A 27,268-nucleotide genomic window follows, 5' to 3' on the forward strand; every position below is an offset into this window, starting at 1 on the left:
TCTTGATTCTATGTTTATAGTCAGTGAGGTTGCTATAAAGCATTTATGTAGATTGTATAGCATTTGTATAGCTTATAATTACATAGTTTATTTTAAAAGGCACACAACGAGTAAAATGGTTATAGTGTTAAGTAATTATTCAGAATGTAAAATTGATTTATGGTACATTTTATGAGTTTTCAGAGTCTTGAAGTATAATTTCTTAAAACAATCACCTACTTCACTTAAGTATTTTGGCATTATATGTTCAGAAAATTACTGTGATTAAGTCAAGAACAACACATCTAATATTTTATAAAGACACATGTGCTCAGGCTCTATCAGCACAGTATAACTCATTAAGTAAGGGGTGAGGCCCAAGCTTTTGTATTTCTCAGAAAGGCCCAAGGACGCTATAGAACCCCTGGCACAGGCGATAAATTTCTTAAAAGTCATAAGTATAACAATTAAGTTAGAAGGCCTTATTTATACACTGCTGGTAGGAATGAGGATTGGTGGAAAACAGTCTGGCAGTTCCTCAAATGATTAACTATAAAATTACCCTGTGACCCAGCAATTTCACTCCTATCCAAGAGAAGGAAAACTCATGTCCTCACAAGAACTTTTTCACAGATGCCCATAGCAGCATTATTCAGATTTTGTCAATAAGTTGAAACAGCCCCAATGCCATCAACTGGTAAATGGACAAGAAAATGTGGTATTATCCATCCAATGGAATATTATTCAACAATAGATAAGAATGAAGTTCTGACACATTCTATGACATGAACCTTGAAAATACACTAACTGAAAAGCCACTCAGAGGACCACATATTACATAATTCCATTTATACAAAATGTCCAGAATAAGCAAATCTAAAGATACAAAACATAGATTCATGATTGCCTTGGGCTGGGAGGGATGAGGTTTTGAGGGAGATGGCTACCTTTAACAGGATTTCTTTAATGGATTATGAAAATGTTCTAAATTGTGGTGATGAAGGTACACAACTCTATTAATATACTAAAAGCCATGAAATTGCACAGTTTAAACTGGCGAATTCAATAGTTGGTATGATGTGTGAATTATATCTCAATAAAGCTGTTAAAACAACAACAATTAAAAAAAAAACCCTGGAGTTTTAATATTAGTCACACAGCACTTTATGAGCCTTAAATGAAGGCCAGTAAGCTCCTGGTGCATTTTAAGTATAAACAGAGTGGTTCTGTTGTTCTCTGTGTTGTTCTGGCATGGATGGTGTCTTTATTCCCTAATGAGACAAAGCTGAATGGAAAATTCAGATAACCTGGGATCCCATTTTGGTCCAGCTCTCCATTCCCAAACCAGAAGCTTTAATCTTTAGATGATTCAATCTATAAAATGAAGGAGCTGATCTAAATTTTTTCTTCAGACTCCTTCCACGCTAACATTCTGTGTGTGTCATGAGGAATCAAATGTTGCTTAAAGTGAGATTTATGTTTATTTACCGACAGGTCTTACAAAACGACATTACTGTGGACTCAAACTATAACCAGTTTTAATCAAACCTCAGATTTAATAAGATTCTCCCATCAAATGGAAGTCCTAGGACAATCAAAATCTCAAGTTACCCATTCCACCATGATTATAACTAACGTGATCAAAACCACAAAACCTTCAAAAAGGCCCATACAGATCTTCCTCAACTTACGATGAGGTCACATCTGGATAACTCCATAGTAAGCTGAAAATACATTTAATACACCTAACATTACAGAAGGCTAGCCCGTGTGTGGTGTGCTCTCACTGCAGTCCTGTCCGACCCCCTGCCACCCCATGGACTGTAGCCCACCAGGCTCCTTTGTCCATGGGACTCTCTAGGCAAGAATACTGCAGTGGGTTGCCGTGCCCTCCTCCAGGAGATCTTCCTAACCCGGGGATCAAACCTACATCTCTTCTGTCTCCTGCATCGGCAAGTGTGCTCTTTACCACCGGCACCACCTGGGAAGACCAAGCTTAGCCTAGTCTTTCTAAAAGTGCTCAGAACACTTACATCAGCCTAGGGTTGGGCAAAATCATCTAACACAAAGCCTAAAGCTGGTCTTGTGTTGAATATCTCGTGTAGTTGATTGCATCCGATACCAAAACTGAAAAGCAGGGTGGTTGTCTGGGTCCAGAATGGTTGTAAGTGTATTATTGGTTGTTTCCCCCGCTGATGGTGGGGCTGACCGGGAGCTGTAGCTCACTGCCTTTGCCTGGCCTCACAAGAGAGGACTGGACCATGTGTCACTAGCCTGGGAAAGATCAAAACGCCAAATCCCAAGTACAGTTTTTAGAGAGTGCATACCACTTTTGCACCATTGTAAAGTCAAAAAAATTGTTAAGTGGAATGACCACAAACTGGGGACCATCTTTACTATCCATTATGCTCAGAATGATTCAATACTTTGGGACTCACATGGTAAAGAATTTGCCTGTAATGCAGAAGACCCAGGTTCGATCTCTGGGTCAGGAAGATCCCCTGGAGAAGAAAATGGCAATCCACTACAGTATTCTTGCCTGAAGAATCCCATGGACAGAGGAGCCTGGCGGGCTACAGTCCATGGGGTCACAAAGAGTTGGACACGACTGAGCAACCAACACTTGGGTCTCATTTAATGGAAGTGCAGCAACCAATTTCCGCTAACATCTGCAAGAGCAAAATGCATGGTGCTTACTCACCTCCAGATGTCACTTCCCTTGGAAAACAAGGAAGACTTGATGACTTCCGGGGCCATCCAGGCATACGTGCCCGCTGCGCTCATCCTGGTAGTCCTGTGCCATTCTCTCGCCAAGCCAAAGTCTGTGATCTTCAGTGTCTTGTTGCAGATGTCATCATATTCTATCTTCTCGAGGAGCAAAACTAAGGGAAAAACAAAGGGAGAGTGTTCGCATATTTTTATAATTTTTCAGTGACTTTTAAAATACAATCTTCACTGCAGTTAGCAGGGAAGAGAACAAACCTGAACTTTACCATTTTATCTTATTAATACATCATGCTTTTCATAGCCTTTAGTGGGTCATTTGTGCCTGAAGTTACACATTTAAAAAAATCCAGACACAATACAGCTTAACATCTTTATGAGAAAGTAAATGATTTCTAGGGGCTGGAAACATTTAACTGAGATATCACAGGGAGAATCAGAAGTCTGTGAAAGTTTATGTGACAGGAAAGTAATACATGGTTTTCTTCTGAGAAGTTAGGTCCTGATCTAAAAATGTAGTCTTTTCTACTGAATGTACCAGAGTATAGCAAGTAGACAGCATATTACCATAAATCATTATTATCAAAGATTATCTTAAGTTTGCCAAATGTGAATAGACATGTTAACCCATTAAGTTATTTTATGAGATTGGATTGCTTTACCAGAGATGAGAATACAGCAAAAAGTAAAACTTTCTAAGAAACATTATCCAGATGCTGGCTCCCCAGCCCCCTGCAAAATGCAGAGTTACAAGAGCAGCTTCAGGAGCTGAGCTGAGGTCAGGGCTGCCCTGAGCTCTCACGTGTGTGCGCGCGGGTAAGTCCTTTCAGTCGTGTCCGTCTGCCACACTCAGGTAGCAGAAGCTAAAACAACCCTGCTTCCCATCACTGTCCAGCTGCACCCCCTACCCCGCCCTTCCCAGAGCCTTGGGTTCCTCTCTCCCCTGATTTCTCTGCCTATAACCAAGCAGAAATGTCCCACTGTTTTCCATGAGGATCTGATGCAGCTGCATATCCACGCTAGTCCTTCCCATTTGCTACAAAAGGGATGGTTTAAACCTACTGTGTTTTCTAACTTATCCCCTTGCTCCTTCCTTAAAACCCTCCTTCTAGCCTGCAGCTCAGTTATTCCAGTTCAGCCTAATGCCCAACAGCCATGAAATTAAAAGACGCTTGCTCCTTGGAAGAAAAGCTCCGACCAACCGAAACAGCGTATTAAAAAGCAGAGACATTACTTTGCCAACAAAGGTCCATCTAGTCAAGGCTATGGCTTTTCCAGTCGTCATGTATGGATGTGAGAGTTGGACTATAAAGAAAGCTGAGCACCGAAGAATTGATGCTTTTGAACTGTGGTGTTGGAGAAGACTCTTGAGAGTCCCTTGGACTGCAAGGAGATCCAACCAGTCCATCCTAAAGGAGATCAGTCCTGAATATTCATTGAAAGGACTGATGCTGAAGCAGAAACTCCAATATTTTGGCCACCTGATGTGAAGAACAGACTCATTACTAAAGACCCTGATGCTGGGAAAGATTGAAGGCAGGAGAAGGGGACAACAGAGGATGAGATGGTTGGATGGCATCACCGACTCAATGCACATGAGTTTAAGTAAATTCTGGGAGTTTGTGATGGACAGGGAGGCCTGGTGTGCTGCAGTCTATGGGGTCGCAAAGAGTCGGACACAACTGAGCGACTGAACTGAACTGAATGCCCTGCAGATGCCCCTCCCCCACTACGCTGCCACCATCTCAAACCAAATTACAGTCCTTCTCTTTTTTATCTTTTTAAGCCTCTCATGAATAAATTACCAATACATGTCACAATAGGGATGATTCTAAAAACCACTACACTAAGAGAAGGAAGCCCCACATGAAAGGTTTCATACAATGATCTTGTATGACATCCTGGAAGAGGGACAGAAATCAGAGCAGCAGCTTTGAGGCTGAAGGGAAAGGTCTGAGGGCAGCACTTCAGGGGAGAGTTTTTCCAAGGTATGCAAATTCTCTCTCTTGGTGGTGGTGGTTACAGGATTATACGTATCTGTCAAAACTCATCAAAGTGAACCCTCAGAGGGTGAGTTTTACTCTATGTGAATTGTACCCCAATAACCTGCATTTTAAAATATTCCATGACTCCCCATAACTCAGGGAGAATGTCCACACTCTGAAACCCGAGCAATCACAGCCCCTAGATTCACACAGCAAGCTACAGTCAAACCGTGCCCGGTTCCTCTACGGATAAGCTTCCTCCGCTCCAGCCAGGCTGGCTGCTCCTCCAGCCCAAGCAGTATCTGCTCAGTGACATCTTCCAGATACCCCAAGTCAGGAAGCACCACGTCCTCCACACTCACGTGACCTCTGTGTTTCGGTGACAGCTCTGCGAGGCGCCACGTACCAGTGTTTGCACTTGATGCCTCCACTACTGTGAGCGCTGAGACAGTAAGTGTGACACAGTGAGTGTGTGAGTGAGGGAGAGAATGTGTGTGGTGGGCATGGCAGGAGAGGAGAAAGATGGTAAGAAACGTGCATATTCGTGCTCACCCGCATGGAACCACTCTGTGGTGTCTGATTCAGCACAGGTGCATAGTGTTTACAGGCGAAATGAACAAAACATGCCCGTTCTCATGTTTATCCTTTGCCCACGCCAGTTCCCATCTAACAGAAATAACAACCAGTCCATTAGACTCATTGGTAACTGTCAATATTCACTATAGTCCCTGTACTTTACAGGCGTTATTTCATTTAATCCTCACAAAAATCGCAAGAGATAGGTCTTCATGATCAGAAGATAATTAGTGCTGAAAAAAAATTGAGCAACACAGTGAATCCAATCAAACAGTAATGCAAATTTCAGAGTTAATAGAGTATATGTCTGTGTGTGTGTAGGGGGAGTTATTATTCAGGTTTCACCTTGGAAAATAACATGAAAAAGTCTATTTTAATCTTTTTTGCCAGTTTTTCTAAATGTCCTATGGACATCTAATAACAACATATGAGATACAAAATTTTAAATATATTTGTGCAGGATACAAGATTAATATAAATTAATTAAATATAAACCTATTATATTTAAATTATTAATGACATCATTCAAGATGCTCCTATTCTTATTTTTTCTGCACTTGATAAAATATTCCCAGAGAAATGTTAATATGTCTCGCTATGATTATGTATTTTGTTCTTTTCCCTTATATTTCTTCTGATTTTTGTTTTATGTATCTTTCTTTGTTATTAGGTGTCTAATGATTTATGATGTCCATCTTCTTTATAAACTGCACCTTTTATCATTAAAAATATTCACCTTTGTTTCATTTAAAAATGAATAAATTAACTGGTTTTTTTTTTTTGAAAAGCCTTTTATTCTTTAACAACACTTTTGTCATTGTTTAAACCAGGCACTAACTCTTAAAAGGACAAAAATGAACAAACATGGGAGATTTCTTAAAATAAATTATAAAAACAAAACTGGAAACGAGCATAAGACATTCTTCATGTTTGATCTGTGGAAAAGGGGAAGCACTTTCCCAAACGTTATAGGAATAATCAGCATGGACGGAGCACATTCTGTCCGGTACACTTAACGGGTATTTTAATCAGATAACCCCCACCAGAGTGCTATAGGTGGATATTATTTATCACCTGTACTTGCTAGATAAGGAAACTGAGACACAGAGATGCTGAGTAATCCGTCCAAGGTCACGGAGCTAAGGAGCAACGCTGTTCAAGGTTCAAGCTGTCTGACCCCTGGGTCCATGGTCCTAACTACGGCCTACATTGCTCAGCTGACAGCGGTTATAAATTTTTCACAACCGCTTTCTCGATCCCTTGGAAATCTGCTTGTATTCAGGAGCCCGCTGTCCTCCTTTCTGATTTCCTGCCATTGGATAATTACCACGTGATCTCAGGGCAGCCCCTCGGCATCACGGCAGAAGCATGCGTGCAGGGCAGACTGCTCGGTTTGGACTCTGCTTCTGATTACTGTCTGTCACGGGAATTATGACAGTGCGAATGTCATGAGGTTGCAGGGAGGAAGAAATGAAGACACACACAGTGCTCAGAACCATGTCTGAAACACAGTAAGCATTTTGTAAGGATTACACATACATGTATCCACATACACCCTTTATCGATGGGTTTGAAAGCGTTTTTAGCAAATCTTCAAAATCACTTTCATGGATGTCAGGAAATCCTATCACTTTGCAAGGCTTGAAATTTCACTTTGTAACATATTCACATTTGTGTCATCAATTTAGACAGTCACTAAAGTCACAGAGTTAATGCAACGTGAGCTCGCTGAAGGGGGACTGATTATATAAGTTGCCAATTCTGAATAAATACTGTTGCGTGTAATGTTCCCTCCCCTATAACCTCTAACTAATATGCAGAGAGCAAGGACCCCCTTCTATCCCCCCAACACCACCTAAGGCAGTACCTCATACACCAAACACTCAGAATAGTTTTTATTAATGATAATTATTAATATCACCAGTTATAATAAGAATATTGCCTCCCACTAACTAATCCTCTTCTATGTCGAGTTGTCTCCATTTCATATCTCATTGGACCTTCATGCCATTCTGTGACAGTCTGGAATTTACAGTTTCCAGGTCATAGTTAGAAATGTAACCCAGATCATACGGCTACCATACAGGGCCAGGCTTCAGATCCCATCTGAAGAGCATGCATCTGAACAACCGGGCACAAAGTGGGCACACCAAATTCTGGGCCACAGAAACAGACAATTCTTGCTAGCAACCCAGTCTTCCTTGTTACTAATAATGCTACCAGTTACAAAAAGGGAACAGAATAACCAGAAATTTCACTTTGTTAATTTTTGAATTTTCCTTTCTTCCATGTCAGCTTAAGGTATATTTATTTCTCAGTGCTGATTCCTCATAAATATCAAGAAAAAATCAATATCTGATCCTTTAAAATCCTGTATACTTGAACCACAGAAACAAAAAATAGATAATTAGCCACAGGGACTTCCCTGTGGCTCAAACAGTAAGGAATCTGCCTGCAATGCAGAAGACTAGGGTTTGATCCCTGGGTTGGGAAGTTCCTCTGGAGAAGGGAATGGCAATCTACTCCAGTATTCTTGCCTGGAGAATTCCATGGAGAGAGAAACCTGGCGGGCTATAGTCCGTGGGGTTGCAAAGAGTCGGACATGACTGAGCGGCCAACACACACACACACACAAAGCTACTTTATCAGCTGTATGATGTTTCCCCCTCATAATACACACTAATTTCACTTTTAAACGATGATATCCTTACACCATACAAGACTCTACATTAATGGTCAAGTTGGCTGGCAGTTCTATATAACTGTGTTTTCCAAGACATTTTCACATATTTTATTTCCTCCTCCTGATAAACTTCCAAACAGGAAGGCATGAGGATGCCTTGATTAAAATGGGCCTTATAACTAATCCACATCGTCAGGCCCCAAGTAATGCCTGACAGCCCTTAGAAGCAAAAAATCTCAGAAAGTCAACTCTAAAATAAAGGCAGAACTACCAGCGAGAAGTAAAGACTCAATATTTAGAGAGGATTGCATTTCTAAAGCAATGCCACGGCAGAATGCACTCTTAGGAGCCACTGCACTGGCAGCTCTGAAACACCTGCTCCCACCTGGAGCCCGAGGTTTCCACACAAGCTTTGAACTAACAGAAAACAAGTTAAAATAACACTCTGAATGTCAAACGTTTAGAGTTCCATGAAAAGCCCATTGTTTTGGATTCTATTTCAGAGGTGTTCAGCGGAATTCTTCAAATTCCTTATCTTTTGGGCAAAATGACCGAAACCAAAAATAGCCAGCGTCCCGACAGGTAACGTGACCGGGCACCTGGCCAGGTTTCAGTGGAGGGCAGGTTGCGGTGCTTCTGCTTCCTGCCCACTGCCAGGAAGAGGACCCCAAGGGACAACCATGCATGACGCGGGCACATCAATTTCTGGGCCACACAAAGTAGTCAATTCTTGCTAGCAACCCAGCGACGAATGTTTGAGCCCCTTTTTGTGCGACTTCAGTAAAGATTTTTGACCCCTGTTAGCCCCGTTCTTGAACAATCAGCCTTTACAACCTGTGTTTTGTCTACTTATTCAACCATGAGGCACTTGATTTTTTCTAGCTCCTTTGAAGTTTCACTTTGGTATTTTCTGAATTATAGTATATAATGTATGTATTTTTCAAAGCAATTACAATGTATCCATTCTATTTCCTCACCATTTATGGGAGTGCCAGTCCAAATTCCATTTGAGTCAAATAGGTTCATTTCAATTAACCTTTAACCAGGACTATGTTATAAAAAAAAAAAAGTCTGTAAGAAAGAAATCAATTGAGGAAAACACCAATGTGAAAGAATACATTAACAAAACATCACCTCTCAGCCTAAGATAGTAATGTTACTCTGTGAGTTTCAAGTCTGAAAACAATCAGCCATTCATTTCCAGGGGAAAAAAATGATAACTTTCTAACTTTACCAAATAGCGCTGAACTTTCTCACATTTCTTCCATCTATTCCCACACCTGTAGCCCTTATTCACTCATCAGTCTCTGGAGGCCTTCATGTTGGTCTTCAAGTCCCTCCTCAATCTCATCTCTATGTCTTTTCAGCTCTTCCTGGACTTTCCAAAAGGAATCCCACACCCTAAAATTTCTGTACATTAAAGGCCACCTCTAAAAAACATGACATTACATTAGCGTCTCCTTGCTCCTGGTGCCAGCCGTGTGGACCGCCTCCCCCTTGCACCCTCCACGAAACCACACCTGGCCTCCACTTCCCATGGAGGCAGCCCAGCTCCAGCCCTGGATTCTCACTGCAGCACTTACTGTGAGACGGCCGTCAGGTCCACCAGCCTTTGGCATCTCAATTTCCCCTTCTAGTAACAAACCAAAAAACCAAAAAGGAACAGCTTTGCCACTCTCTCCCTGCTCCCATATTATGAAAGTTTAGTTTAGTCGCTCAGACGTGTCTGACTCTTTGCGACCCCATGCACTGTAGCCTACCAGGCTCCTCTGTCCATGGGATTTTCCAGGCAAGAGTACTGGAGTGGGTTGCCATTTCCTTCTCCAGAGGATCTTCCCGACCCAGGGATTGAACCCGAGTCTCCCACGTTGTAGGCAGACACTTTACCAGCTAAGCCAGCAGGGAAGTCCTTATTATACGAGCCTGTAAGTACCACGTCCCCCTGGGTGCCTTCCCTCAGGACTTCATAGATGTTCTCCGCATTTCTAAGGCACTAAGCTGTGCCACTCCCATTACACTTATCTCACTTGCTGGTCTCATCTCTAATTAAATTATAAGCACCTGGAGGATAGAATGCGCACCTAACTCATTGTATTCATTTATTTCTACTGCACAACAACTACCATTTCTATATTGCTAAATGAGTGACTACTATAAGGGGAAGAAGGAGCAGGAAGATGAACCTTTTCATGTTAAGCCAGCTGCTGAGTATGGATAACCAATGCACCTGTTCCTCCTAAAATAGCACAGACTGCTTTAGAAATGATGATAGCAAAGTAGTTATTTGGATATTGACCCATCAGCTGCAACTGACGCAGTTGATCATTCTCCCCCGAAACCCGTTCTTCTCTGGCCCCCAAGTGTCAACACTCTCACACTCTCTCACTTTCATTCCTTTACCAGCTGCTCCTTTTTCGGGTCCCTCCCTCTCGGCAGGGCCTCTAATCCCTGGTGACCTCCGGGGCGCAGCCCTCAGACCTCTGGTCCTTCCTATTGGCACTCAGTCCCCAGGTAACGTCAGCCACTCTCAGGGCTTCACATGCCACGGACATGTTGCTGAGTCCTAAGTGATGACTTCCACCCTAGTTCCCCGTGGGTTCTCAAAACTGCAGACTGTGTGACCTGCTGCAATGTCACTCAGAGCCCAGGCCTCGGTTCACAAACTTTCCAGGGGCCAACCCCTCTCTCCCAGGTGCCCCATGATTCCCTTCCAGGCTTCTCCTGTCACAGCAGGCTCCTGCTCTGGGCAGAGATTTCTGTTTTTCAACCAGAGCTTGTTTCTCCAGGTGATCCGCTTTCCTACTTCTTCAGGTTTTGCTTCCTTTTCTGGATGGCCTTTCTTAACCACACGCTAATCTTGAAGTGCTCACTCCAAGATTTTAACCTTCCTTTACAACTTTTAGTTTTTCTACTAAGCAATTGGTCTTCCCAGGTGACGTTAATGGTAAAGAACCTATCTGCCAATGCAGGAGACTAAGAGACATGGGTTTGATCCCTGGGTCAGGAAGATCCCCTGGAGGAGGGCATGGCCACCCACTCCGGTACTCTTGCCTGGAGAATCCTGTGGACAGGGGAGCCTGGCGGGCTGCAGTCCATGGGGCTGCAGAGACTGAAGTGACTTGGTACTCCTGCACTAAGCATTACCACCCTCCACCATACTACGTCTTTCACCATTTACCCTCTAATGCCCACACTGCCCACTGGCATGTAACTTCCACCAGGGGAAGCACTTGCTCTCTACTTGGCTCACCACTCACTACCCAGAGCCTGAAGCATCCCTGGCATGCAGTGCAGTCACTAAATGGTGTGATGAATGAGTCAGCCCACTATATACAAGGAGAGAGACCGCTGCAAGTTCCGGACACGTGATCAGCTAAATCGTGACTTCACATGGCGCTTACCACCATAGACACACACAATATTCAGTTTCAACGAGAAAACTTCTTACATTTCATTGTGTGTGAAACACCAGCTCACTCTATCGGCTGAACATTTTCCGTATTTTGTCAAGGTACGGAACAGAGAAAACTCATGACGGAGGAATCTGCCGCAATATCCTACATGAATAAGTTAGTAAACAGAAAGCAATATAGTTGATACTATGTGAGTCAATATTTGCAAACAACCTGAAACAAAGTAACTCTTGAAAGTCAATTAAGCCAATAATAACTCAAAGCTCCTATATGTAGTCAAGACACTTTCCCCAAAGAGCACCTGATTCACTTTTTCAAAAAGCATAAAAAACGTCCCAGTAATGAACTCTGCTGCTGCGCTTAGTTGCTGTCGTGTCCGACTCTCTGTGACCCCATGGACTACAGCCCACCAGAGACCTCTGTCCATGGGGATTCTCCAGGCAAGAATACTGGAGTGGGTTGCCAAGCCCTCCTCCAGGGGATCTTCCCAACCCTGGGATCACACCCAGGTCTCCCACATTGCAGGTAGATTCTTTACCGTCTGAACCACCAGGGAAGTCCAGTGAACTCTGCAGTGAAACAGTTAAAACAGCAATTGAATACTTCATGCCTTCTCCCTGACCCTCAACTTATCAACCCAAGTTACAAGCAGACTTGCAAAGTGTGCAGATGGCAGCATTCCTGCAGGGAACAAAGCGCGGGGCTGTTTCCTGGTACAGCTGGCTGGCCTGGGCCAAGGGAGGCAGTTAAATGATGAAGACTCTAACCCCCAACTAAAATGAATAAACGCATGATAACTCGGCACTATATTCTGCAGAAATAACAATGTCCTTGGGTTATAAAGAATTGTGGAAAGCTTTTAGGTATCAATGAGTGCACACACAAGCAAGTTAGCAACTATTTAAAGCACTCAAAGTGTTTCTAAATCATGCACAGAAATAAGTATAGTCACCAGCTTACACTTAGATTGCATCTTACAGTTTATTAAGTACTTTGACATATACAGAAGTCAGGGAACTGCATCCTGTGGTCCAAACTGGAGAGCTAAATAATTGCAACAGGAACTACACGGCCTGCAGAGCTAACACATTTACTATCTGGACCTACAGGGGAAAGGGTGCTGTATACTCTCTCAGTGATCCTCACACTACCCTGTTCAGAAAGTTTCAGTCCATGAGCCCACTGCTTGTGAGAAGTGGAGTCAGAGCTAACTAAATTCTTGCTGCTTTGGGGTCAGTTGTACAAATAGAAGTTTTAGGCTCCAAAATAAAGCCATCACAGTTCTCCCAGCCTCCCCAGGAACCCTTCCTTCTGCCCCCTAAAATTCCTTCATCAAGGTATTTCTACCTTGTGGGAGCCCCTCAAGTACCACAGAGAGTTTGAGAAGTCACACTGAAATTCGAAGTTAAAATCATCAGCCTGACATAGTAAATCTGGTCATTATTTTCTAACACTGGTGAGTCAGAGGGAGAAAGTGCCCTATATTACTAGCTCACTAAATAAATAAGGATTATAAAAATTAGGTTCTGGCCATAGATGATAAACAATTATGCCAAACTGATGTCTAAGTATTTTATTTTTTATTCCTGACTCATTAATAATAGTGGGTATTGATAGATATAGTCATAATGCAAATTACCCTAAGGTTATACACTTTTCTTTGTAGATGTTTGTCTTACAGATCAGGGCTCTTTCCTCCTCAGAACTGTCCATGGCTTGCTTTTGCCGTTAAGACAGTCCACAACTCTTGTCGTGGCATTCAAGGCCATGCTAACTGGCCACAAGCTAAACACCAGTCTCCTTCTCAACAAAAGCCACTGTCTACTTTTCATTCTAGCCATACCTGACTCCTAACTGTTCACTAAAAAAGCCATCTGCTTTCATGTAGAATGTACCCAATTGCCTATGAAGGGTTTAAAAAAAAAAAAAACTAGATTTTTCCCCTACAGGTCCCTGTCCATCTCCAAGAGAGGAATTCAGTAGACAGTATCAGAAATCAAGACTTTCAGGCTCAGTGAGGTTATATAACTTGCTCAAGGTCACACAGCTCGTAGAGGACACCAATATTCAAACCCAGGTCTGACCTCAAAGCCAAGGCTCCTTCTGATACTGCACGGTTCTAGAACAGTCCAACCCTCACATGCCAGTGTGGGAAAGCGGGCTTACAGATGGCTTTCTGAAAGGATGGAGGAGATCTCGTATCTCTGCTTTCCTTTCCCATGCTTTGATACACTTGACAATGACTGCAAAACGATCTGAGATGTACATTATAAAATGAGCATAATGTGAAAAGTGAAAGTCAGTCAGTCATGTCTGACTCTTTGTGACCCCATGGACTGTACAGTCCACGTAATTCTTTAGGCCAGAATATTGGAGTGGGTTGCCATGCCCTCCTCCATGAGATCTTCCCAACCCAGAGATCAAACCCAGGTCTCCCACATTGCAGGCAGATTCTTTATCATCTGAGCCACCAGGAAACCCATAAAATGATCATCAGCACTAAATTACTCACAACTATTTTAAAAAAAATCAGAAGTGGACTATTTATTTTCCAACAAGCAAGCATAAAAATGGAAGGGGAAGACATGCCTGATCAAAATGAAGACCCATTTTGATTGCCATTCTTTCAAAGATATATCTCTAGTCAATTTTGTTTCAGAAGCAGACAGCTCTCTGTCACCACTGGACTCTCTGAACTGATCTCCCTGAACCCCTAGAACAGGAAGAGGCCATGGCATGAAGCTGCATGTCTGGAGTAAAAGAACAGACGAGAGAAGGGAGAAGACGCACGTCTCTCAACTGATAATAGCATAATTAATAGCTCCTCCAAACCACTCTTATGAGCTTTGTAAGCACCTTATTTGGAGATCATGCTGGCTATAATTTTCTCAAATAGCTCCTTTATTTACACTGCACTAATGAGAAAAGCAAAAAAAAAATTTAGACTCCTTTTGTAGTTTTAGTAAGAGCTCTAAATTGCATTTCATAATAAAATGTCTATTTATAGATGCAGATGTCCTTGTAGATAATAATATATAATAATTATTCCCAGGAGGCTAAAAAAAAAAAATCAGGATAAAAGATACCTAATCATTGAAAGAAAAAGTACACAAATAAGAAGCTACAAGGTCTGTGGCTCAGTTTCTCATGCAACATTTATTTTCTCCTTAAAAAAAAAAAAAAAAGGTAGAACACAGTAAGCAACATTAGTAAAAAAGAAACCATAAATTATGCCATGCAATCTTCTTTCTATCCTGAACTATGTCAGAACAAACAAAACACTTAAGACTAAATTCTAATAATTCAAACCCTCCTCAGCAATTCACATATTGTACTATTTTCTTTTCACTCCTCCCTGAAAACCACTTCCATTGCTCAGCCAAACCAATGCTTTCTCTGGCCTGAACTATTTCCCAGTCTTCACTCAGGCAAGTTCCTAGTCCAGTCTTCAGAGCAATCTTATAAACACAGGCATTCGATCATGCCCCTCCTCTGCACAAAATGCCCCGAGGCTTTGGACTGATGGATGGTGCTCAGAGTGAACCCCCATGTGAATCAGGGGCCTGCAAGCCACCCCCAGCCCGCACCTCTCTTCTACTCTCTGCTCCAGCCCTCCAGCCCACCTTCTTCCCAGTCCTCCAACAATCAGGCTCATTTCTTCGTACTCTGCCCTTTGCCTGGACCTTTGCTGGACTCATTCCTCCTCCTCCCGGTCTCCATGTCACTTCCTTGGAGTGGCTGCCCTTGACCACCCCGTCTGATTAGCATCCTCACTCTCCACCCCTCATCATGCTTTCTTTTCTTGACAGCACTTACTGATATTTGCGTGACTGCCATTTATCTTCCCTATGAGACTTAAGTCCTATGCTGGGAGAACACTGTTTACCATCTGCTTTCACACTATATCCTGGGGGCTAGAAGTTCCTGGTAGAGGGTGGGCCCTCAAACTCTGTGGAATAAATGAGTTCCAGCTCACAGTGGTTTTTCTCTTCTCTGAGTGTATATAAAACTGGTCCTTTTCACAGTAACCTAAGGTTGCCTTGTATTGCTCTCTAGTTGTGGTACACAGATTTAGCAAAGCATTTTCTATTTACTTTGCATCTGGGAATGACAGGGCCTAGCATATTTCAACAACATAAATGATGCTTAAAACTTGCTCATTTGGCTCAACTTTGAATCTTTTGCTGTCTCTTGAAAAAGGGATAAAATTGCTTGTACAGCACAAATTGGTTTTTATTTCAACAAACATTGTCTCAGAATGATATGACAGGACTTAAGAGAAAAAAAAAAAAGACTGATGAGAAAAGAAAGAAAATATATCAAGAGCCATGTCTTAGTTTGATAAATTTAAACATTTCTTTTAAGACAATAATTTCTACTAGCTCGGGTCCAAGTAGTTGTATTCTGGCTCTTTGCTACAAGAGCAGACTATAAGAGTAAAATTAAAATTCAACATGGATTTTTTAAAACCTTGTTTACATTATCATTAACTCACTACCACCACTAGCAAATATCCAGTAGAGTCAAACAAAACATAACGTAATAGAGTCTCTGCTGTACTGAAAAAATCTCAACAAGAAGTTATGGCTTCATATATCATAAGAGGGTTCCAAGGGACCTGCATTAATTCATTGAATAAATAATACCAGAACCAGGATAAGACAATGTGCTAGACCCTGCTCTGCACCTTTTAGGCCCTATTCAAAATGCTTATGTCATAGAAATTACAGTTAAAAACTGTAAAAGTGGCCGTATCGTAACAAATATTTGACTAGGCGAGTGACCTAGCCAATTAAGTCATTTTAAAAGTGCGATAATGCCACTCTGCCTAACAATTACAGAAATTAAAATGCTCCAGGAAGTTTGGCAACTGACTCTGAGGGTGAAAAGTCTTTCAAAAACTAAATTGCAGCCTATAATCACCTTCAGATTACATAATATCTCCCTGAGACACAGTAAGCTACTTGTTCCACGGTACAAGTTTTTCTGGTGTCAATAAAAAATTTTTAACCATTTTATTATTCCAACCAAGATCATGCTATTTCTTTTCACTATTAATAGTATTAGCACTTTAAAAGTTTTCAATCTATACACTGGAACATGGGTTAACCTGCCCTTCTGCACTTTTACCACCACTGGCAGACATGCTCTGCCTCTGTGAACAGGTCGTATGGATCTTAAGCGTTATTACAACCCAACCAAACAGCCTAAGCATAATGCAAAAGTAAGAGTTACAGACCCTTTAATTTCTGGGTCTGAGGATCAGTCCAACCCAAACTGTTTGCCGGTGTTGGTGATCTGACGTCCAGCAACAGAGTAAGTTTGTAGGATGCCAGGTTCCATGCCTATCACAACTACAGCAACTGCCAGGAGCCAGAATGAGCAGGATGCTGCTGCCATCCTTAAAATACCTGGTTCTGTAGAAAACTCTCAGCAGACAAAGGCTTGTGGGTTTCACTAGGGGTAGGGATTCTGGGACTCACAGGTCATGTTCTTTGGCAGCAGGTTAAATGTTTCTTTCAGTAAAAGCATAGTTTAGACAATAAGCTCGAATTGGTAACAAAGACTGTGTCAGGTGTTGAGCAGTTACAAAGATCAGCCCATCCGAAATTGTGCTCTGTCTTTACTGCAAACACAGTCCACAAGTAAGTGGCCTCATGCAGCCTCTACCACCCCTGCCACTTTTCTAGCCCGTATTTTGTTAGAATTTGTTCCTGTCACTCAAGCAGCTACAATCTAAATTGTAAGACATGGGAGCCAACAGAAGTCATAAGATTAAAAAAAAAAAAACAAATCCAATGCTTATTTGTAGTTACCAACACTCATATTATTTACAGTTCCGAAATGCTACATTAGTCATTTTCAGGTACATTGCTCTAGGATTTTGAATAGGAGAAAAAGTCTACATAAACATACAACAAATATATCATTTCTTCCTGTCACTCTTATGTCTTGCAGAGCAGGAGAAGGGCAATGTTTCCATTTGCCTCAGCTCCTGTCTTAGCAGGTTTTACAAGGTTGAAACACATGCAGCTGTGGTAGGCCAACACCAGTTCTGGCTGCATCCTTTAATCTTTCATGAGATTTCACCTCATTCTAAGACTGTGAAGAGATCTTCAATACCGAAGAACAAACTTTAAACAGCTAATTCTAGTAGCTCTTTTATATGATGAAATTTAATAGGATTTGGGCTGAGTTCCTTTGTCAGTTCTTAATCGACATCTGTAAAACACACTTTATAAACAAAGTGAATGATACAGGCCAAATTTTCTGGATTTCAAGTACCTGCACAAGACAATGAACTTGCTCTTAAATCAATCCATATGTGCATGATGGCACAAAATGGTGTTTCTGGTCTGGAGACAATTCCCTAACACACAAGCCACTAAACCAATAATGAAATCATACTTCACGGGCAGAGACATCTGAATGAAAATATTTCGGAGACGTCAAAGGACACGAAGCCATATTGAAAGTGGGAAAGAAGAGACTTCAATACAGTGCTTGTAAAGCTGAAGGAAAGGGCAGGTTGATGAAGGCCACTAGACAAAACGTGGGGGGGGGGGGGCATGGGTTTCCAGAAAGGCCTCAGTTGGCGAAGTTCTATCCAAACGAACTACTTATTGTACCTAAAGGCCAAACAACACCATGAGGTTTCCAGAAAGTCTAGATCTTCTACAACTGTGTGGTCTGCAAGCAAGTCTGATCCGAATTAAAAAAAAAAAGGGGGGGGGGGACCTAAAAGCCACAAAGCAAAGAGTATCACCTGCTCCAAAGCAAGTAACCAGGGTGCAAATGGACCTCTGAGCCTTGGAAAGTCTGCGCAGGGGGCTTTTCGGGCGTCCGGAGGTCAACTAGCCTATCCAGGTGGACTGCGACTGGCGCAACTGCGTCTTCCTCTCCCCCTTGCCGCCGCCCCGCCGTCCCCACTCACTGTTGCTGGACTTGAGGTCCCGGTGAAGGATGGGCACCACCGCCTCCTCGTGCAGGTAGAGCATGCCCCGCGCGATCTGCACGGCCCAGTTGACCAGCACGTGCGGGGGGATGCGGCGCGCTCGGCGCGGGGAGGGCGCGCGGGGGTCCGGGGTCGCACTGGCGGCGGCCAGCGCGCGGTTGAGCGCTCCGCCGCGGGCAAACTCGAGCACCAGGCAGAGGTGTGGCTGCCGCAGGCACACGCCGCGCAGCTCGATGATGTTGGGGTGCCGCAGCATGGAGAAGAGCCGGGCCTCCCGCCGAACGCTCTCGGCCGCCGCCGCCGCGTCCAGCTCCGGGTCGCAGCGCGCCGCCTTCACCGCCACCTCCTGGCCCTGCCAGGTGGCGCGGTACACCTGCCCGAAACCGCCGGCGCCGATGAGCTCCTTGAGTTCCAGCCGCTCGAAGTCGACGTGCACGGGCGAGCCGGGCCGCGGCGGCGGCGGTCTGGCGGGCGGCGGCGCGGGGTGGGCGGCCGAGCGGCACGGCGCCACGTAGTTGGCGGGGAAGATGCCAAGGCGTCGCTGCACCTGGCCGGCCCACCAGCCCTCGTCGCCCGACACGGCGGCGTCCTGGGACAGCACCTCCACCAGCTGGCCGCGGCGCAGGCTCAGCTCGTCCTCGCCGCGCGCCTCGTAGTCGTAGAGCGCGGCCCAGAGCCCAGCTCCTGCCGAGGCCGAGCCGCCGGAGGAGGCGGACGAAGACGACGCGGAGCCGGTGGGGGCGCCCCGGGCCGGGGATCCCGGCCGGTCAGCCGCGCCCTCGGCGCCGGGCCAGGCCATGGTGGGTGGTGGCGAGGGGCGAGACCGGGCGGCGGACTCAGCCTCCCGGGCGGCCTGGGGCGCGCATCGTCCAGCGGGGTCACCGCCGGCGCCCAGATAGGCAGGGAACGGGAGTCTGGGCTCAAGGACGGCTGAGGGTTCACTGGCCCACTACCCGGAGGCCCCGGCTTCAGCCCCCGTTCCTCCTCTGCTGTCTCTGCTGCTGCGGCGGTCCCCGCGGCCGCCGGCCCTGCCGCTCCATGGTGGCGCCCTGGGCCTGGGGCCGGCCTGCGGCACGTTCGGCCTAGCAGCCGCCTGAGCCCACCCCCTCCCGGCCCGTCCCTCCCTTCCCGGTTCCGTCCCGCCCCATCCCACCCGGGTCCGTCCCGCCCCCTCCCGGCCCGTCCCGCCCCCAAAGCCTTCACGGTACTCAGGGCCTGCCCGGCCCTTCGGGTCCGCGGCCGTCTGGGCCCGCCCCCTCCGGGCTTGTTTCCCTCTCCGACCAGGGCCCACCCCGCCTCCAGGAGCCGCCGTCTCCTGGGCCCGCCCCCTCGGGGCCTGTCCCGCCCCCCACGGGGTCGGTCGCGCCTCCAGGGGCCGCCCTACCTCCAGGGCCCGCCCCACCTCACGGGGCCCGCCCCACCTCACGGGGCCCGCCCCCCCTCACGGGGCCCGCCCCACCTCACGGGGCCCGCCCCTCACCCTGTGTCCGCCCCGCCCCCAGGGCCTGCACCACCGCCAGGGCCTGCTCCGCCCCCAGGGCCCGCCTTCTCCTGGGCCCGCCCTCTCCAGGCCTGTCCCCCTCCCACCAGGGCCTGCGGCGCATCCAGGGGCCGCCCTAACTCCTGGGCCGGCCCCACCACACCTGGGCCGGCCCCACCCATTTGGGTTCCACCGCCCCCGAGGCTCGCGCTCCACCTCTTTGGGTGCGCCTCACCCTTGAGTCCGGGGAGGCGGAGCCAGCCCCGGGCTGCGAGAGGTTTTCGAGAAAGTTTAAATGAAGCCCAAGGTCAGGCTGGGAGACTCTATACTGTTCTCCATTGTTGTCTGGAACGCGGTGGCAGCAGGTGAAGATCTGGTGCCTTAAGCCGAACAGAGATTGGGCTGAGAGTCGTGGTGCGTCCTGGGACAGGTCCGAACAAATGGAGCGAGGCTGCAGACCGGCTCCCTGGGCGTGCAGCCCAGAACTGACGGGGTGACGAGAACCGCTGTGCAGGACCCGGCAGCGCGTCCTTGGTGACAGATAATCCCGCGTTCGTCTGTACTGTGGCACTCCAACGGGAGAGGACCTGTGAACCCGCAGGTTCAGGTGTAGGAGGCGTTGGCAACCACTGGATGCTAGAGCCCCTGAACTTACATATTGCCCAGGGAAGGCGAATAAAGCAAGAGAATCTGTGCACAGAAAGCTAAGTCCTCGACGATGTGCTGGCTGCTCGTTTACCGGAGTACATAAATGTCCTGGGAAGCAGGGCCTTCACACCCTTCCATTTACTCCGCGTAGTGAATGATCGCCTTCCAACAGCATCGGAAAGGGAAGCTTTTATGTTTGGGAACAAGGACCGTTTTAGGTCTAGAGATAGGAACTTTGGGGTTTTCTTGTGTAAACGTAGTTTCTTCTTTGGAATTTTTTCATTCATTAATTTAGAAAACCTTGCATCTTTGAGGATTTACCCGTGATGATGGTGGAAGCTGCTGCTGCTGCTAAGTAGCTTCAGTCGTGTCTGACTCTATGCGACCCCACAGACGGCAGCCCAGCAGGCTCCCCCGTCCCTGGGATTCTCCAGGCAAGAACACTGGAGTGGGTTGTCATTTCCTTCTCCAGTGCATGAAAGTGAAAAGTGAAAGTGAATCGCTCAGTCGTGTCCGACTCTTCGCGACCCCATGGACTGCAGCCTACCAGGCTCCACCGTCCATGGAATTTTCCAGGCGAGAGTACTGGAGTGGGGTGCCATTGCCTTCTCCGAGGGTGGAAGGGAACACCATAATTAGTCCTCCTGAAGCGGACCACCGCTGAGATGCAGTCAGCATCTCTTCCTCTGCGGTGGAAGGGGAAAGCAACGCCCAGCGCAGGGCCTTCCCCTCTCCACCCTGTTAGTCCTCCACGCTCCCCTTATTTACAGTTTCTACCATGATTATCCACAGAACAGACCCGTGGGTCTCTTCTCTGTGTTGATGGAGATGGTGGACAAAACCCTCCAGGTGTGACTACATCTAATTTAATTATACTTAGGGAGTGCTTACTCTGTGTAAGAGACTAGGCTAAGGATTGGAGATTACAAGTCTCAGTCCTAGAAGCGCCAGGACAGAAGAATAAGCCAAGTGTCCTGGGGTCAAGTCGAAGGAGCGATCCATTATGCCTGGGGTCACTGGGGGGATGCTTTGCCGAGTGCCATTTGAGTTAAGTATGTCTAGGATTCGTAGACAAATGGTGTGTGAGTCCAAATAAACAGTGGGCTCAGGAAACTGTGAGAGGCTGAACGTTTCCTGTGGCAGATGAGTCTAGAAAGGTAGTGCCTGTCGTCCTAAGTCGCTGCAGTCATGTCTGACTCTTCACAACCCTATGGACTACAGCTGGCCAGGCTCCTCTGTCCATGGGGTTTTCAAGGCAACAATACTGGACTGGGTTGCCATGCCTTCCTCTAGAGGATCTTCCCAACCCAGGGATCAAACCCTCATCTCCTGCGTCTCCTGCCTTGGCAGGAGCTGCCTGGGAAGCCACCTGGGAATCAGGGCTAAAATCCCAGGATGCCTGATCACCTTCATGGAGAGATGAAGTGAAGTGAAAATCACTCAGTTGTGTCCAACTCTTTGGGACTCCATGGACTATATATACAGTCCATGGAATTCTCCAGGCCAGAATACTGGAGTGGGTAGCCTTCCCTTTCTCCAGGGGATCTTCCCAACTCAGGGATTGAACCCAGGTCTCCCGCATTGCTGGTGGATTCTTTACCAGCTGAGCCTCCAGTGAAGCCCTCATGGAGAGAGAGTGTAACAGATGAGAGAACTTTCAGTGTTGGTGGAGTAAACAAGTGGATGGGAAAGATAGGATTGTAAGAGGATGAAGAAGGAAACATAAGGAAGAAAGAATAAGGATTCTGGTGTCTGTGGGCCATTGAGATGACTCACTGACAGGAAAGAATATTTTCTGGAGAAAAGTTGAGAAAGGAAATCAGGTTAGAAAGGGCTTAAAAAATGAGCTGAGGTGTCTTGATGTAAGGAGATGAGAAACCCTGGAGAGAGAGATGAGGGAAAATATTCCCTCAAGAACTGTGTAAATTGTTTAAGACATGAAACAATCTTTTGGATAAAAAAATGTTTCTTAGAAGTTTTAGTTACTTTTATTGGATCTTATTCTTCTAGACATAAAACAATACTAGAAAGTTTAACAGTTTGATGGAATTGCTCAAACTTTTTAAGACAAAAAGCATTTTGATTGATGGCTTGGAACTTTGGAAATGCCAGCTGTCATTCATTATTTACCTTGGATTACACTTGGAAAATGGTGTGTGTGTGTGAAATGTCTTACCAATGTGGTATAATTTGGTATAACAGCAAGAGTCTGTCAACAGTCCTGGGTTCCAGTCTTGACTTTGTCATCACTTATTACATGATCGAATGTTCTTCCATGGTCTATGCAAAATTGTAGAACGATAGCATCTGCCCCATGGTGGTGTTTTGAAGATTCATTTAACTAGTATATTGAAGTATAACAGTTAGTGCTAATAAATGTTAGCTCTTATTATTTTCATATTAATTACTATTCACAAAGGAGATATCAGAATAGAAGATTCAACAGAAAACAAATTTATCCTTTTTTTAGCTTCCATTTGATATATTTTCCTATGCCAAAGATCAATGTCATCTGCTAAGAAAAATTCAAAAATATTCACAGGTGGTTAGAATTAAAAGTTAGCATGGTAATTTCCAAGGCTTTGGAGCATATAACATCACAAAATATAATGTTTTTTGAGTCAGCCAAATGATACATACGTGCAACTAAGTTTTATTACTACTATCACTTATTATCAACTTTCATTGTGTCGCTACTAGTATTCTTGCTACCGTTCATCATGAACCATGCCACAATAAAGTCAAATAATAATAGAGATGTAATAGTGATAGGACAGAATATACAGAATAACTAGGTTCATCATTCAACATCTCTGTTTTTGAGTGTCAGGCAGCAATCTAGGTGAACGACACAAAGAAAGTCCTTTTTTATCATGGAGCACATATATATATATTAAATTTATCTGGTTGCACCAGATCTTAGTTGTGGCATACAGACTGTTCGTTGCTGCGGGTGGATTCTAGTTCTCTAGCCAGGGATTGAACCTGGGCCCCCTGCATTGGCAGTTCAGGGTCTTAGCCAGTGAACCTGCAGGGAAGTCTCATGGAGTTTGTATTTTAAAAGCAGTATATAGAAAATAGAATAAGTAAGCAAATTACACTGTATATTAGAATTTGATAAATATTATATAAAAAGAAAAAGGAAAGCAAGAAAAGATGGCTCAGAAATTGGGGGTGGGGGGAAGGTGGAGTGAGCTGGGGCATTTTGTGGCGGTCAACGGTGTGGACAAGGTGGCCTCGTTGAGAAGGGGAGATTTGAGCTGAGACTTGAAGGAGAGAAAGGAATGGGTCAAGTAATTATCTGGAGAAAGATCAAGTGAGCAGATACCACAGGGAGTTCACAGTGTGCGTGGACTTCCCCATTGTGGAAAAGGCCCAGCTTGTGACCTCAGGGTGTTTTTATTTTTTAAGACTACTTTTTGAAAAATTGAAATATAGTTGATTTACAATTGTGTTAATTTCTGCTATACAGCAAAGTGATTCAGTTATACGTGTATGTGTATATATGTATATATATACATATATACACACACACATACATATATATACATTCTTTTTCATTATGGTTTATCACAGGTTATTAAATATAGTTCCCTTGTTGTTTAACCATTCTGTATGTTGAAACTGTAAATGAGCCTTTTCTGAGTCTAATACTCTGGCTTCCTTTTCATAAGTTTAAAGATGTGGGGTTAAATGAATAATAATAACGATGATGATGGATCAGTAATAATAAGTTAATGCTTATGTCATGTTTTCTAAGTGTTGACACTTTGAATTCATTCTGTGTGTCAGGTTGCTGTTTATTCTCAAAGTTGCAGCTGGCTTTCAGCTTTAGACCGAGTCATCGTGATTTTTAGAATTTCTGTAACTTTAATCACTGGACAAGACTGGCGCCTTGCCTGTCTACGCTTAAAGTTACAAATTCCAGTCAGAGCTACTCAGATGCACAATGAACTACTTTACTGAATAATACAATAATGTAAAAACCTGAGTGGTTTCAGAAAGTCAAGGCCTTTGAAAATTCTTGACGCTATCCCTTCTAAAAGGAAAGCTACAAAACTCATGACCTTGGACCTGAGATAGAAAGGTTGCCATTCCACTGAGTTGCCATTTTAGTACATTTTGTCCTATCAGAGTTAGTTTCTTTTATTTGTAATTTGCTGGACTCATTTCAAATATAATGACTAATTCTTAACAAACTGCTAGAAATACTAAACAGAGGATGCTGAGGACAAAGAGAGAAAGAGCAACTCATCCTCCTAATATTGCAGTGAATAAACCACAGAGAATGAGTTTATACTTGCTATGTTTAGTTTTTATTAAGTGCCAGCAGCTTGCTAGTTATGTCACAAAATATAAAGTAAGTTCATGTTCTCGATCAGAATGTCTAATTCTTAGATTCATGGCTCACAGATTCATGGGTCTGATTATATGAGCTGATTTTTCTAATCTGGACAAATCTACTCTGTCCGTGTTTTTTTGTGGTATCCATTCTATGAAAAGAATCATTTTCCTGCACATCAAATCTACTTTGGGAGTATGGGAGTGGAAGCTTCCTAAAACAGACTGAGACACACAACAAATTTACACCACTGACCTTTTTAGAGGCCTTAAGCTTTCGTTTCAACTGTCCAATTTTTTAAAGTACACATAAAATTAGAAGAATACTAAGATACTTAAGAATAGGATGAATACTATGAGAATTAATGATAACAAAATTAAACAGCTCTTTTGAAATTCTTAGAAGGAAAACTAAATAAATCCAAGAATTTTTTTCCTAATTACTGCTTTGGGCATACACTAATTCAGTCCTGATCCATGTGGTTCCGGGTTCTCTCATGAAGTAATCACTTTCTTTCAGTCTTTTTATTTATTTTTAAAAATTAAAAATTAAATTTTGGCCTTGTAGCATGTTGGATGTTAGTTCTCTGACTGGGGATGGAACCCCTTGCCCTGTGGGAGTGGGAGCGTGGAGTCTTAGCCACTGGCCTGCCGGGGAAGTCCCCTCTCAGTCCTTTTATGTTGCTGTGGAAGTTTCTTCAGAAGTCTTAAATGAACCCAGCTGACCTTGTCTTCCTTTAAACACAAAGGTGGTGCGTACCAGTTGTAACTACCCTGTTTCCTTCCGTTCCTGCTGTCATCCTTTCTCCTGCCTCAGCGTGAGCTCTAATCTCTGTAAGAAGTTTTCAGGGCCCAAAGCTACACCATCTGCATCATCATGCGAACTTCCTGATTTTCTGGGTGTTATTGTTACCTTCTAGGGTTAGTTGTATTATCCTGAAGGAACTGGTGAGTGTGAAGTTCTGTGAAAACTGAAATGTGTCCTATAAATGTCAAGCATTGTTTTGTGGTTGCTACTTACTCACAGGATTATCTGAAGTCTTTCTGATCTCCTCTCAAGTCACTTGATTAAGCCAAGGGTTCAGTGAGGGAAACCTTTCAGGGAATATCTATTTCAAGGAGCATTGTCTTATCTAATAATGCTCTTGAGCAAACTGGTTTTTCTAGAACAGTAAGAATATCATTAAAAAAACCCCTCAAATCCTCAGTCTCTCAAAGATTTGAAATTTAACATCTTAAAAAAGTATTAACACATCATGGTATATTCAACACATAGAATCAGAGCCTCAGTTCCTCTTATGCCAGATATTGATTTTCCTTAATATTAAGTTTGGTACTGGAAACTATTTTTCCTACTTTGATGGATTCTAAGTCTGCTTTTTCAAGTGAAACTAATATTCCTTTTTTTTAATTTATGTATTTTAATTGGAGGCTAATTACTTTACAATATTGTAGTGGGTTTTGCCATATGTTGACATGAATCAAGTGAAACTAATGTTCTTCTAGCAGTTTATTATTCCCTTGATGACTGCTCCATTGTTAAATATTTTCCATGCTTAGAATCTACCTGGAAAGAACCTTGAAAAATCTTCACTGTATTCGTGTGTTCTAATTATTTATTTTTGCATGTACATTTTTAATTCTTTATCGACTTTGTTACAATATTGCTTGTTTTATGTTTTAGTTTTTTGGTCATGAGGCACGTGGGATCATAGCTGCCTGACCAACAACTGAACCCATACCGCCTGCATTGAAAGGCAAAGTCTGAACCACTGGACCAACAGGAAATTCCTGAGTATACATTTAAAAAAAGTTTTCTTACTGTGACTGAGATGGAACATCGTTTTAGACATCTGAGTCACTTGAATTACCCTTTCTGTGAACTGTTCTTTCCTTTTGTCCATTTTTGGTTGACCTTATTTCTTGTTGATATTTAGGAGGTCTGTACCTGTTAAATGACTTATTAGTATACGTGTACCTTACATAAACATATATTGATATGTGTATCAACATATGTGTACCTTATTAACTATGAGGTCCATATATTTTTACTGGTGTGTCTAGACTTTTTCTCTCTGCATAAATTTTTTGGCCAAATACTTTATTTTTATTTATTTATCTAACTGAAGTATAGTTGATTTACAATGTTGTGTTAATGTCTATTGTACAGCAAAGTGATTCAGTCACACGTATACATATGTTCTCTTTTATATTCTTTTCCATTCTGGTTTATCTGTGTGATTTTTTTATGGAGTTTTTTAAACTTTTTCTTTTAACTTCTATATAGTTGAATCTTTTTTCCTTTATGGATTCTAGGTCATAGTAGAAAAGTATCTCTTAATTATTGAAACTGATTTTCCGTAAGTTTTCTCTTAATGTCTTCCCCTGTCCCCCCTCCATCCTTCTATCTCTTTGACATTTCTATTTACCTGTGCCCCAGGACCACAACACTACAGTGTCAGCTAGAACTAATCCTCCTCACTA

The 27,268-nt window shown here is 43.9% G+C and overlaps 2 protein-coding genes across 3 annotated transcripts in view; one reads left to right on the forward strand and one right to left on the reverse strand.

Annotated features, from left to right (window-relative positions):
- Positions 1-19,392, reverse strand: part of MAP3K21 (mitogen-activated protein kinase kinase kinase 21) — a 56,733-nt gene extending 37,341 nt beyond the window's left edge. For both annotated transcript variants that reach the window (XR_011488834.1, XM_020892522.2), the window contains exons 1-2: positions 18,295-19,392; positions 2,681-2,861 (exon numbers count right to left, since the gene is read on the reverse strand). Coding sequence is in view for 1 of the 2 variants with exons in the window: in XM_020892522.2 (XP_020748181.2) it covers positions 2,681-2,861; positions 18,295-19,114 (1,001 nt within the window). In the remaining variant the exon portion in view is untranslated. The remainder of the gene's footprint in view (positions 1-2,680; positions 2,862-18,294) is intronic.
- On the forward strand, positions 19,113-19,935 carry LOC139035901 (basic proline-rich protein-like). Its single transcript, XM_070469840.1, has 3 exons — positions 19,113-19,192; positions 19,288-19,519; positions 19,600-19,935. The coding sequence occupies exons 1-3, from the start codon at positions 19,113-19,115 to the stop codon at positions 19,933-19,935; spliced, it is 648 nt and encodes a 215-aa protein (XP_070325941.1).
- Positions 19,936-27,268: the final 7,333 nt, after the last annotated feature.

Source organism: Odocoileus virginianus, chromosome 7 (genome assembly GCF_023699985.2).
Source record: "Odocoileus virginianus isolate 20LAN1187 ecotype Illinois chromosome 7, Ovbor_1.2, whole genome shotgun sequence".
Taxonomy (NCBI): domain Eukaryota; kingdom Metazoa; phylum Chordata; class Mammalia; order Artiodactyla; family Cervidae; genus Odocoileus; species Odocoileus virginianus.